Source organism: Balaenoptera acutorostrata, chromosome 9, assembly GCF_949987535.1.
Source record: "Balaenoptera acutorostrata chromosome 9, mBalAcu1.1, whole genome shotgun sequence".
In the NCBI taxonomy this organism is placed as follows: domain Eukaryota; kingdom Metazoa; phylum Chordata; class Mammalia; order Artiodactyla; family Balaenopteridae; genus Balaenoptera; species Balaenoptera acutorostrata.
In genome coordinates this window covers 79,009,307-79,024,195 of record NC_080072.1, presented here as the reverse complement: position 1 = coordinate 79,024,195, position 14,889 = coordinate 79,009,307, and the positions used below count along the sequence as shown (strand labels likewise).

The window sequence follows — 14,889 nt, the reverse complement described above, 5'->3', positions numbered from 1 at the left end:
ATCAGGAACAAGACAAGGGTGCCCACTCTCATCACTATTATTCAACCTAGTTTTGGAAGTTTTAGCCATGGCAATCAGGGAAGAGAAAGAAAAAAAAAAAAGGATCCAAATTGGAAAAGAAGAAGTAAAACTGTCACTGTTCGCAGATGACATGATACTATACATAGAAAATCCTAAAGATGCCACCAGAAAACTACTAGAGCTAATCAATGAATTTGGTAAAGTAGCAGGATACAAAATTAATGCACAGAAATCTCTTGCATTCTTATACATCAATAATGAAAAATCAGAAAGAGAAATTAAAGAAACACTCCCATTTTCCTTTACAGCAAAAAGAGTAAAATACCTAGGAATAAACCTACCTAAGGAGACAAAAGACCTGTATGCAGAAAACTATAAGACACTGATGAAAGAAATTAAAGATGATACCAACAGATGGAGAGATATATCATGTACCTGGATTGGAAGAATCAACATTGTGAAAATGACTATACTACCCAAAGCAATCTGCAGATTCAATGCAATCCCTATCAAACTACCAATGGCATTTTTCACAGAACTAGAAAAAGAAATTGTACAATTTGTGTGGAAACACAAAAGACCCTGAATAGCCAGAGCAATCTTGTGAAAGAAAAATGGAGCTGGAGGAATCAGACTCCCTGACTTCAGAATATACTACAAAGCTACAGTAATCAAGACAGTATGGTACTGGCACAAAAACAGAAACATAGATCAATGGAACAAGATAGAAAGTCCAGAGATAAACTCACACACACATGGTCACCTTATCTTTGATAAAGGAGGCAAGAATATATAATGGAGGAAAGACAGCCTCTTCATTAAGTGGTGCTGGGAAAACTGGACAGCTACATGTAAAAGAAAGAAATTAGAACACTTCCTAACAAACACCGTACACAAAAATAAACTCAAAATGGATTAAAGACCTAAATGTAAGGCTAGATACTATAAAACTCTTAGGGGAAAACATAGGTAGAACATTCTATGACATAAATCACAGCAAGATCATTTTTGACCTACCTCCTAGAGTAATGGAAATAAAAACAAAAATAAGCAAATGGGACCTAATGAAACTTAAAAGCTTTTGCACAGCAAAGGAAACCATAAACAAGACAAAAAGACAACCTTCAGAATGGGAGAAAATATTTGCAAATGAAGCAACTGACAGAAGATTAATCTTCAAAATATACAAGCAGCTCATGCAGCTCAATATCAAAATAACAAACAACCCAATCTATAAATGGGTGGAAGACCTAAACAGACATTTCTCCAAAGAAGATATACAGATTGCCAACAAACACATGAAAAGTTGCCAAACATCACTAATTATTAGAGAAATTCAAATCAAAACCACAATAAGGTATCACCTCACACCAGTCAGAATGGCCATCATCAAAAATTCTACAAACAGTAAATGCTGGAGAGGGTGTGGAGAAAAGGAACCCTCTTGCACTGTTGGTGGGAATGTAAATTGATACAACCACTATGGAGAACAGTATGGAGGTTCCTTAAAGAACTAAAAATAGAACTACCATATGACCCAGCAATCCCACTACTGGGCATTTACCCTGAGAAAAGCATAATTCAAAAAGAGATATGTACCCCAATATTCATTGCAGCACTATTTACAATAGCCAGGACATGGAAGCAACCTAAGTGTCCATTGACAGATGAATGGATAAAGAAGATGTGGCACATATATACAATGGAATATTACTCGGCCATAAAAAGAAATGAAATTGAGTTGTTTGTAGTGAGGTGGATGGACCTAGAGCCTGTCATACGGAGTGAAGTAAGTCAGAAAGAGAAAAACAAATACCATATGCTAACACATATATATGGAATCTAAAAAAAAAAAAAAATCGTTCTGATAAACCTAGGGGCAGGACAGGAATAAAGACGCAGACGTAAAGAATGGACTTGAGGACACAAGAGGGCAAGGGGAAGCTGGGACGAAGTGAGAGAGTAGCATTGACATATATACATTACCAAATGTAAAATGGATGGCTAGTGGGAAGCTGCTGCATAGCGCAGGGAGATCAACTTGATGCTTTGTGACAGCATAGAGGGGTGGGAGGGAAGCTCCAGAGGGAGGGAATATGGGTATATATGTATACATATAGCTGATTCAGTTTGTTGTACAACAGAAACTAACACAACATTGTAAAGCAATTGTACTCCAGTAAAGATTAAATTTTTTTTTAAATAAAAAAAATTAAAAAAAAAATAAAATGTATAAAAACCCACAAAGGTTACAGTTACATTAGAAAAAAATATATTAAATAGGGATAAATCTAAGGAAAGTTTTGCAAGGTCAGTATAGACAAAGATCAAAGAAGGCTTAAAAAAAAGAGGGATATAATAATCATGGATTAGATTTAATATTGCAAGTGGATAATTCTACCAAAATTTTTCTCTGTACTCAGCTCTATTCAAAACAGGCCCAAACTGCAAACAGACCTAATGTCCATCAATGGAAGAATGATAAATAAATTGTGGGATACTCACAAATGAAATTTAGGAGAAAACACATAACAATATGCATGAATATTACCGATATAATGTTGAGTGAAAAATACAAGACATAAAAAGCTCCGTATATTCCCAAAACTAGTAAAACCAATCAGAAGGAAGGATACTGGGTTTTTGTTTTTGTTTTTGTTTTTGGTGGGGGTGTGGGGTTAAGAGTAAGGATAATGACTATAAGAGACACAAGGTGATTTTCTAGTTCTTAATAATGTTTTGTTTCCTGACCTGGATTGTGGTTACACAGGTATGTTCACTTCGTGATAATTCACTGAGCTGTACATTTATGATTTGTGCACTTTTCTATATGTAGATTAAAAGAAGTCTTGCCCTTTGAAAATAAAGTCTCAGCCATTTTGTAATTAGCAAATAGTCAATTAGTAATTGGCATTTTTATAATGCTAAGCATGTCTTTTGCAAAGCTTCCTTTTTGTGCGTGTTCAAACACCTTATAATATTTCCATATTTCTTAGTATAGTAAGCAAGACCATGTCTGTATCTATCTCTTCAACACGCATTGAATTAGGACCTCTATGCCACAAGTATGTTGTCAGGTGCTTAAGATAAAAACCCAACCCTCAAAAGGAAGATTTTGTTGCAATTTGGTATTTCTCATATGGGTCATTCTAAGAGAATGTCAACAAAAATATTCCAAGTATTTGTAAAATTAAATGGGTTGATGTCTACATTTGTTATTTTACTTTTTGCATGGATGCTTCCTGTGTACAAATGTGTATTATGTAACAGAGAGTGAGATTGTGGATGGACATGATGAGCTCAGGATGGCTGGGTTTAGGAGTAAAGAAAAAAACCCTGTTTAGAGGTCATACAGTAAATTATCATTTGTGTCAAAGAGTGAAAAAATAGGAAATACTTCTGAATATGATGAAAGATATCATCCATACCCTTTTGGTTCTTCATGTGGGTAAAACAATATATTCAGGCATATATTTTAATATTCTTGAAAATAAAATGGTTTATAAAAGTTTTAGTAGAAGAAAATATGAAATGTGGTTTGGGTTAGAGAATTTTCTCCATGAAGCAATGTATTTAGAAGTAAATGAAACAGAAACACAGTATACACTGAGTTATTCATTACTTTCTAAAAGAATTCTACAGGGTTGCCTTTCAATAGGACAGGGGAAGGAACAAGTTAAGCAACTGTTACATCTTCAAGTTACTTCTATAATTTCCTTTTGATCTGCTGATTTTTTAAAATCATAAATAGTTTTAGTTAGCCTCCTAGTCTCTGAAAATAACCTAAGAAGGAAATCTAATGATAGAGACATGAAAGCTATTTGATTTTTCCAGAGTCCGCAGAATTTCAGAAAAGGGAGGGTAGAAGTATTTTCTTCTCACTGTTTAGTTTTTTATATTCTTATTTTTATATAGTCATAACAAAAAGCCAAAGGAGAATCTGTAAAACAGCTGCTACCCACACACCATATGGAAAATAAAACAGCCTTTGTTTTAGCCTTTTGGTAACTGGTTTCATTTCGGCTTCTTTTCCCCCTTTAAATTATGTCTGAAATTCCATTTTACACACACACACACACACACACACACACACACACTCACCCTTGCACCCTCTTCTATACCAATTAAATGCAATATGCATAATATGAGTTATTGTCAAACAACAGTGAGGACCAATTTTTTTTTTTTTTTTGTCTCCTGCTTTGATGATTAGAGTCAGCTCATAAAATAAAAACAACAATCTCATCCCTTTTCCCCTTAAGAAATCCCCACTACAACTTATTTTATAGAGCAAAACACAATTAGTGTCTTTTCAGTACAATCAATAAGTGGAAATGGCTTTAGTGACATGTCTAAAATGAACTTCTGAGTTACACACCCTCTGGAAGTTCTAAAAATAAATACATGCAAGTCTTGAACATAGCCTGGGAAAAGGAGTCGCTAAGGGTGTGTGTGTCTTTTAGTGAGAATTGTAAAATGGGACAAGTTGTTTTGTCTTTTGTTCTTCTTCATAATAAGCATGAAAAGTTAAGAATTAGGACTAGGACACTGTGTACTTTTCCCCCTGCTATAAAAATACATTGTCGCTTATTATTGAAATGAACCCAGCCATTAAAAAAATATACTTAATAATACTCTTCCAAAAAGGTCACAATGAACACAAGCACCATTAACTTGATAATCGTGGGGAATTTTGTTTCACAGGCAGAATATACAATATAATATTTAAAAATATGTCTAAAAATTTCCTTTTTATTTTATTCAGTAAAATTTTTATCGATTGATTTATTGTTTTATTTAGGGAAATTGAGGACATTTAGGGACAGAAGCATATGCTCAAGCAAACAGAAACTTATGCCCATGGAGGGCATTGGCATGGGTTTATCCCACTAGTGTTTCTTCAGAGGATCAGGATGCTAAGGAATCCCGGGGTAATTATGGACATAAGAATTGTATTGTTCCAATGTCTTCCTGTCTGCCTTTTGCTTATTTAAGTTTCCCACAAACATCTCTCAGTATTAAACTGTGATTTTTTTTTAAGAGCAGGCACTAGATCTTAATAGTTTTTGCATTTCCACTGCCTAGCACAGTGCCTGATAATAAATTCTTGATAAGTGAAGAAATAACAAATATTAATCATCCAACGTTGCATTATAACCCAATTTCCTTTGTCATTCATCCCAATTTGGGAAAAATCAGGGAAAAGATGATGAAATTTGGCCCTATTTTTCTTTAGTCTTTTTTCTTGCTAGACTGGCATCTACTCTGATTTTGTATGCACATAAAAATCCCGGTATTCTAGGAAAAGCTTTAGAGGCTCTGCTCTAAGATTCAGGAATTACCATTCACAGGACACTTAATGCTGGTGGGTTCATAAATTCAAAACTGAAACTAATAATTTATTTGCATGGGCCAATGACAGGGATGGTATTCGAGATGAGGCAGTCATGATAATTCAAAAATCAGTCATTCAATAAATATAGCTCACTTCTGATTTTCAATCATACTGCATGTCATAAGCTAGAAATTTCACATATCTCAATGTCAACGCTGTCTACATTTAGTCTCTGTAGCCATGAACTCTCAAGCTACTTCCATTTAAGTAAACAAAATTCTCAAATGGGTTGTTTTAAGAGAATGTCAAAAAAATTGTTCAATTGTATTTGTGAAATACAATTAGATGGAGTGGTGTCTATATTTGTGATATTCTTTCTTATTTCCTCAGATGGTTATTTTTGTGAGGTAGTATTAGACTTGTATAATAAAAGGCAGCCTTGCAAACTTGTTGAAAAGACCACTTTTTTTCTTTTCATAGCAGAATTCGAATCTAGCCTAATTGTGACATTTAGAAATGTCCATGGGTGGACTCACTTTGAAATTAAAGGGGATGATATCACTAAAATTTCCTGAAGCCTCTTACTATAAAGTCATTTTATTTTCTGGTAGGCTAGGGGCTGTCATCATTCTGACCCTATCTTTATGCATAGCTATTTCTACCATATCAATTGCTTTGACCATTCTATTAGATAGAGCAATTAGTCATTTTAATAACAAAAACAGTTTGATTTGAATTAATTGGTTAATGTATTTGAAAGTGTAAGTTAGTTGCAGATGAACATAGTTTAAGTCAAAATGCTTGATTCATTATTTGGTAAACAAATTAGAGTGTAATGGAGGCTTCCTTGTAAAGGACAAAAATGCCAAATGTAGGTGGGTAATTGACTGATGGTATCAGGGAAAGCTTCCTACTGAGATCCTTACAGCTGCCCTATAGGTCTGGCTACATCAGGGAAAAGAATGTCAAGACCAAAGACATCAAACAACAGGAGCTACAAGGCCTTACCAAAAAACCAAAAAACAAAAATGAAAGAAAAAAACTGAAATAAAGTCTCCCTTGCTAGACTGTGAACTTCATAAGGGCAGGGACTCTGTCTATTTTACTTATTGTTTTACGCCACGCACTGCACCAAGACTTAGCAGGCATTCAATAAATATCACGTGGATAAGTAAGTGAATGAATAATAAATGATAACTGAGATTCAGACGAAACACACAGAAAGTCAGATCAGGGACAAACGAGATCCAAATCTGACTGACAATCCAGGTCACAATTAGAATCAGGCTGTGAGTCAATTGAAGAGCATACAGGGGAAGGAGAGCACAGTGATGGGAGCTTAGAAGGGGGATCGGGTGATGTTATAAGAGCTTTAAGGACTTTATTGCTCTTGATGATGTCCATCTTCCCTCTAACTGACCCTTGCTTGAGGGTAGCCTCCCAAGATTAGTAGAAGAGAAAACACAAAGATTTCAGAGTCAAGTGAACGACATAGGTTCAAGTTTGATTATTTATTAAGAAGAGTTCATTGAGGGGTTATCATTAGTTAATACCGTACTATGTATTCTAGAGATAAAGTTTGTCCATATCAAAATGGCAGTTGAGTATGTGTTTGACAGGAGCCATATCCTAGAAGGAATTAAATGTGTGCACATGACTTCAGAAATGATTTCTTTTTTCTCATGTACCTCCACTATTATTCCTGGTGTATCAAGGGAAGTTTCCCATATAAAAGTCTCATCTTGACTTCTTTTAACTGCTTTTATCTGAGGCTAAAATAGTTGTCTGCAGTGGTTAATTCGATTCTCTTATAATCATTGACTGGTGCGAAAACATATTGAGAGGTTGAGTCTGACTCTTACCCATTTCTAATAACACTGGAGAGTTACGATTCTAATGTATATCAAGACACCTTGATATCCTGACAAGAGACTTAAATGATTCCACAACAAACAAATGTGTTGCTGGTCTGGAGATCTGAATTGAGGTTCTCTCCAAATTGCTGCCACTAGTCATTATTTAGATAGAAGTAATATTCTTAAGGGTATTTGATGTCTACAACCTGAAGTAACTAAACTGATAACACAAGGGATATTGATCACTTATTTAATTGTGAAAATTTCCTGAAGATCACCAGTAACTGCTAAACCCAATAGAAACTTTTCTGCTTTCATCTCAATCTCTTAGCAGGTGTAAACACAGTTGATCTTTTCCTTCTTTTTGATTAGCTCTTTTAGTTTCTTTGATACCTCGCACACTTGATTTTCTCTCCATCAAGATGATCTCTCCTTGTCACTCTCCATGCTGATTCCTTTCCTTCAGCTAAATTTCTACATGCTGATTGCACCAGGACACAACTTATCTCCCCCTTCATTCTTCCTTTTATCCTCTCCTTTCCTCTACTCCCTTCTGGGAATTTGTCCTTAGGTGATTTAATGTAATAGAATGGCTTTAAATACAACCTTTATGATTGCTCCCTTTATGTCTTCATCCCTGATCTCTTAATTAGACTCCAAACTCACATATCCTATTGTTTATCTGACTTATCCTCTTAAATTTCCAATAGGCATCTCAAATTTAATTTAGGCAAACCAGACTTCTTTATTTCCCATTTTCAAATCTCTTCTTTGTCCAGGTTTTCCCTTTAAATTTTAAAATTTTTATTATTATAATTATTACTTGGTAAATCGTACCACTATTCATCCATTTGACCAAGACCATGATGTAGGAATCATCATTTTCCTTCCCTCCATATTTGATCATTCATTGTCATTATTCTGAACTACTAATTAGAATACTTTTGGGTTTAGATTATCCTCTATGTTTAAAAGTCTCATGAGAGAAAAAAATTTTATAACTTTATAAAATGGGAGGAAATTTGAAGTTTCAATAGTCTACTGCCTTGCCCATGCATTAAACATCCAAGAAATATTTATGGACTGAATGTCCTGAGTTAAAGAAATGCATTGTTAAATCCTTATTTACATTTCCCCCTTTTTAAATGTAAGCCTGCTTTCTTCATTAAAAATGATAAATTACCCTTAAAAATAAAAATTTTTAAATTCTAAAAAAAAAAAAAAAAGAAAGAAAATCCTGCCATACCTGCCTCTAAAGTATGTCTACCTTTCTCTTACTCCACTGTTATGACCTTAGTCTAAGTTATCATCATTTCTTGCATGGATTATTGAAATGACCTCCTAACTTCTACTCTTGACCTTTCTCCCCTCACCCTTTCATTCTGCATGGAATAGCTGCCAGAGTAATATTTTTAAAAAAATGTAAATCAGACATTGTCACTCTCCTCCTAAAATTGCCCCAATGACTTTTCATTGTATTTGGAATGAAATACAAACTCTTCTCATAATCTATATATCCCTACATAATATTGTATCTGCCCACCTAAGTCTCTGACTACTTCAAATTTCACTCACATCACTGTTCACCAAGGTGTAGTTGCTCCACTTCCTTCTGTTCCTTAAGTGAATCAGGTGTGTTCTACCTATGCACTTCATGTATTGTTATCTAAGTTCATTTTTCTCACATTTATTTATTTATTTATTTATTTTCTCCCATTAGGATGCAGTATTCATAAGAGCAGGACCTTTTCTATCTTATTCACCCATTCAATTCAGGAAAAACAGGAGACGTGACCAAAAACACTGTCTCCACTATTTTCAGAACGGCACAGGACTGGTAGCGGTTATAGTAACTAACTACTTTAGATATTGCAGGTAAAGCTGCAATTATGGCTAGAAAAACGACTCACAGGATTGATATGATAAGTACATAAAACTTGAAACCAGTCTCATTGGCTTTGGTGACAAAAACAATGCTTGTTTCATCGTCATCATGCTCAGAGTTCTGCTATTAGTAAATACAACTAGGATTGTAGCCGGGATAGAATAGAGGAGGGAGATCGTGATGAGATAAAATATTAAGCTTTAGGGGTTACTACATTTTAGAAATATTTAGTTCGGGAGATCTTTTTACTGAAAAGAAAGACGAGGAGACAATGAGAACAGTAAATTCTGGGATGGGTAAGGTGAAGAGCAGAGGTAGAGTTTTTCTTAAAGGGATAGAGAGTAGAAAAAAGAGGGGGTGGGAGTGATGCTGGTAAGTTTAACTTATATCACATTTATTTATTTTTGAATTTTATTTATTTTTGAATTTTATTTTATTTTATTTTTTATACAGCAGGTTCTTACTAGTTATCTATCTTATACACATCAGTGTATACATGTCAATCCCAATCTCCCAGTTCATCCCACCACCACCACCACACCCCCCACCCCACTTTCCCCTCTTGGTGTCCATACGTTTGTTCTCTGTATCTGTGTCTCTATATCTGCCTTGCAAACCGGTTCACCTGTACCATTTTTCTAGGTTCCACATATATGTGTTATTATACGATATTTGTTTTTCTCTTTCTGACTTACTTCACTCTGTATGACAGTCTCTAGGCCCATCCACATCTCTACAAATGCCCCAATTTCACATTTATTTTTAAAATCTACAAGCAACTATACACTTATGAGAGAGTATATCTTGTACAGAGTCTTTGCTGACTATATTTTACTTAAAATAACAGTTATGTCATATTTGGTCATTGAATTATATAAAGTTTTAATTATTTTCTGATAATGAAAAGCATACATTTGATTTTCCCATTAACAAGATATTGTTTACTTTTTTTTTTTTTTTGGTAACAAGATGCCATCCTTTTAAAAATACAATTTATAATGCACTATAAAATACTATAAATGTTACTGTGCCCATGGAAGCTGTGTTGCTCCTTTGTGTAAAAATAGTTGTCAGAATTTGTGTTGATTTACTTTAAATAAAATTCAGTCAATGTGATGATTGCTCCAGAATTTGATTAAATGCTATTAACATATCCTTAAAGATATTCCATTTTTGCTTGTGATAAGTTGTTGTTTTGAATAAAATAGATTTAGAGAAAACTTTGTGCTCTGACACTCTTGAGTGCCATGCTTGAGTGATCTTGATCTTGATCTCTAGTAAAACCTTGATCACCAGCATTTTGTAAAACCCTTCTCACCATGGTCAGTAAGGTCTCTGCATGGCCACACCCATTGGGCAATCTCAGGCCTCATCTTTCTGAATTTCTTAGCAGCATTTGACTCAGTAGAACACTCCATTTTAAAATTCTTCTCTTGGCTTCTGAACTTCTTCAATGTCTTCTATAGTTTCTTTGGCCATATCCTCTTTCTTTCTTTCTTGAGTTCCAAATGATGAGGCAACATAGGGCTCAGTTCTCAGACATCTTTATCAACATTCAGTGATCTCAGCCAGCACATGTATAAAAACCATTTATATACTGAAGATTCCTCAGAGTTATAGCTCTGTCTCTAACCTTTCTCTTAAAATAAGACTTAGCTCTTTTTGTAAAAAAATAAAATAAAATAAAAGACTTATAAAATTTAACACATTAAACCAGAATCTTTGATCTTTTTCTCTAAAATATGCTCTTCTCCATCAGTTCCTTATGTATGTGAATGATTTGTCATTCTCCCAGCTTCTTTGGGTCAAAAAGCTCTGGAATTAACTTTGACATAGTCCACATCCAATTCATAATCAAATCCTGCCACACTTCCACTCAAAATATATCTTAAAAGGTCCACTTCTCATCAATTCCACCTCTACTGTTCTAGTCGAAAGCAACTTCATTGTCTGCTAGGTTGGAAGGACCGCTTCTCCACTGCTCTACCTGAGGTCCTCTCTAGAGTCTGTTCTTCACCCTCTAGACCAAGAGATGCTTTTAAAATATGAGTCAGAGCCTGACTTGACTCTCTGTTCGTAATCATTAATGGCTTTTCCTTATACTGAAGATAAAATCTAAACTCCTTTTCCTGGTTCACAAAACTGCATACAACCTGGTTCTTGTCCTGGCGATTTTTCCTGCTACCACTCTTCCTGTTGTTCACTGTTATCTGGCCAAAATCGCTCCTGTTCTCTTCTTTGAACAAGGCCAGCATGCTCTTAAGACAGAACCTTTGAGTTTGCTGTTCTCTCTGCCTCTCTCTCTCTCTTTCTTTCTCTCATTTGATGATGTCAAATGTCACAACCTCAGAAAGGTTGATTCCTCAAACCTCTATAAACAGCAGACTCTCACTCTCCCTTCTTGTGCAGTACTATTTTTCTGCACAGCATTCATCATCAACTGAAATTATATCACACATTTATTTGTTAGCTTGTTTATTGTTTGCCTTCCCTACTACAACATAAGCTTCATGAGGACAGGGACTTTAATTTGCTCATTGTTTTATCCCTAGCATCTAGCTCAGTGTCTGCTAATTAGTAGGCCTCCAATAAATATTTGTTGAAAGAATGAATGAATGATGATTTATATTTAGAAAGAGAACCATTGTTCACAAGCTTAAATCTTATGTGATCTCTGTAGGACCTCATAGAAAGCTGTTATTACAGGTGAATCACGGTGGGAATATGAATGTCATGCTATTAGGACAGGCAGAAAAAAAGTTGAGGGTGACTGGGTGTGTGACAGGAGCACCACTTTGAGATGTAGAAGCCTGGACCTTCACTCTTCTGAACACCAGAATACACTTTATGGCTTACTACAAGTATGCACACCAGATGTTCTGATTCAGAGGTCTAGGTGGACCTATACTCATGTAATTGTTTTAGGTTGAGTTCCATAGAAGCAGAGCTTGAGACTGGGATTTGAATGATGTGATTTACTGTGAGAGTGCTTGCAGGTGAATCTATAAGGAAGGGAGGAAAAGAGGATGGGAAGTAGAAAGAACTGAGCAAGAGTGTGGTCCCAGGTGATCTAGCCTTGGCCTGATGTACATGACAAAGGCTCTGGATCATAAACTGCACCATAAAGTTGTTTCCTCCTTGAAGCAAGGGACCAGTATCAGTCAGTGTCAGCCAGTCATTGACCTTGGGTTGCTTGATTGTGGGGTTGGTACCTTTTCAGGTAAGGCATCACCCCTTAGTGGAGGGCAGTTCTCCAGAGGGGAAGCTGAAAACCATTCATAGCCAACACTCACAGCAGCTAGGGGATGGTGCCCTGGCCCAGTGAAGGGGAGCAGGGCAGGCCACCCCAATGTCTTCTACAGTGGGAACAAAAGGGGCTGATTGTGAAGCACAGATATTCATTTGTTCAACAAATATTTATTGTAGCTGTCCTGAGCCAAGTACTACCAGTCCTGGGATTCACTGGTGAAAAGACATGGTCCCTGCATCATGGCTAGGGAGAAAAAGAGATTTTAATAAAACAAACATGCAATCCTGATATGATACATATTGAATCATCACCAAATAATGAATTGAAGCAAGATTGTAGAAATAAATGCATGCTATTGTATAGGCAATGGTTTCATATAAATGATCTTTGCTATAACTCTTAGAAAGATTGTATAAACTCTTAATCACTGTAATCTTTAATGCTGGCTGTATATTAATCAAATAGTTCTCAGCCATTATTTGAAAACTCAAATATAATAAAGAAATGTGTTTTTAGCCTGGAAACCATGTTGGTATACAAGTCCTATATTCGGTCATTGTTTAAAAATCAAGATGATTTTCTCTTAGTGGCAGTTGAAACAGAGGAAAAGTAAACATTAAAAAGTTTAAAGACAACTAAGATCCTCAGTTGGATGCTAATTCTTTTTTGTATTTTATAAATTACTCCCCTAATCCTATCCCTCACTGGCAAAGGCAAGAACAAGAGCTATATGAGAGCTCTTGTTTTTGTGGAATACTCAAGTTCACAGACTGCCCACAATCCTTTAGTCCATGTGGAGGATAAAATTTTATTGAAGTCAATGAATTGTTATAAACTGTTCACCACTATAAGGCTGGCATGACTATATTTAAAGACAGTAAAATTTGAAGGACAAAAAGTCATTTGAGTGAATAGGTACAGATCACTAAGTTCCAAGCAAATCTGAGAAGTTAGTATAGGAGGTATGATCTGCCATGAACAATATAATAGGAAAACTTGTTTTATACATTAAATTATTAGAGAGAAATACACAAAAAGTATTTTTAACCACCAATAAATTGGATACCAGTAAATATCAACCTGTAGCTCCTGGTTTTTTATCTAAAGGTCTATTTTCTCTTTTTTTAAAAATTTTTTTTATTTTAAATCTTTGCCCAGTGCTATGGAAACTACTATATTGAAAAATAAGCTAGCTAATGAGCAACATAATACATGTCAGTAGAATAGTATATTTCTCATTTCTTTTCCATAGAGCAAAATTTCAAAGGAATGTAATTCTGTTGAAGTGTCACCAAACCATTTCTTCAAGAGAGTACAATGCCGACAGAAATAACAAGGCTTATTTTCAGTAATTCTGTTCATACCTCAAATCCCTGTGGTCTTCCTAGACTCTCTTTAATATGTTTCCATGCAACAAGAATCTCTGACACAGACACACTTGTAGCCTTGACATCTGTGGGAGCAGCAGTGGGTTCTGTATGAAGGAAAATGGAAATAATAAACCACAAGTTATGCATACCAAAGCATTGCACCTGAATATATCAGGTGTTACTTCTTTCTATCTGATTTTTGAAATGAAGTGCTGTGATGATTATGAAAAGCACAGCAAGAAAAAAAGATGTTCTTTTTGGATTTCTACACTGTGTCCAAGTCTCATCAGTACCTTACCAATGACAAATAACAAATCTAGCAAGACAAGTAAAGAAGATCTTTATCCTTGGATTAACTAGGACGTTTCTGGAGAAGTTACATTGTCTGACTTAAATTGTCTGCAGTCTAGCATAATGATCAAAAGAATGGACTAGGAGTCAGTCAGGCTTGGATTTTTTTGTTGCTGTTGTTGTTGATTTTTGTCTTCCAAAAAATTACTTACCTTCAGACAAGTTGCTTTACCTCTTTCTGAGCTCCAGTTCCGTCTTCTGTCATTTGGGCATATTGAGAGTACTTAGCTCATAAACTTTTAAGGTTAATTTTAATTGAAATAATACATATAAATTATTTAGCACGGTGCTTGGCACTTAAAACATTCATTCACAAAATATCATTTTTTATTTTATTTTTTTATCCTGTGAAGGCACAAACAGAATCTAAATTTCATTAGATTTCTTTTGTTGTTCCAACCACAAAGCTACATTTCCATGATTGTGTAAGGAATGTGTTACGAATCATGATATTTAAAAGGCATGCATTGACTTTTAAGACAGATATAGACCAAAAAGGAAAGTCTCCGAAGGTCTCGGTGCTGTTGTTCAAAACCACCTTTTCATTCATTCCTATGCTCAGTGACCTTTCTCACTACTTTTTTTTTTTTTTTTTTTTTTTCAAATACACCATGTCTGACTGGTATCCATCAAGAGGTGCACTTTATTTGAGGTAGTACTCTATGTGAGGAACAAAATATTTTCAGCTCTGACATTGCTGAATCATAAATACTGTGTCACAAACACACGGTAAATGAAATGGCAGAATAAAGGCCATAAGTTAGTTCAACTAGTCTATACAAAGTCGATTTCAAAAACCCCTACTCCATAAAAATTGTAGA

The 14,889-nt window shown here is 35.1% G+C and overlaps 1 protein-coding gene across 1 annotated transcript in view; it reads right to left on the bottom strand.

The window, feature by feature from the left end:
* The window catches only part of CNTN5 (contactin 5), a 1,403,535-nt gene that overhangs the window by 20,326 nt on the left and 1,368,320 nt on the right, over positions 1–14,889 (bottom strand). The window contains exon 21 of the mRNA XM_057553585.1: positions 13,712–13,821. Coding sequence (XP_057409568.1) covers positions 13,712–13,821 — 110 coding nt within the window. The remainder of the gene's footprint in view (positions 1–13,711; positions 13,822–14,889) is intronic.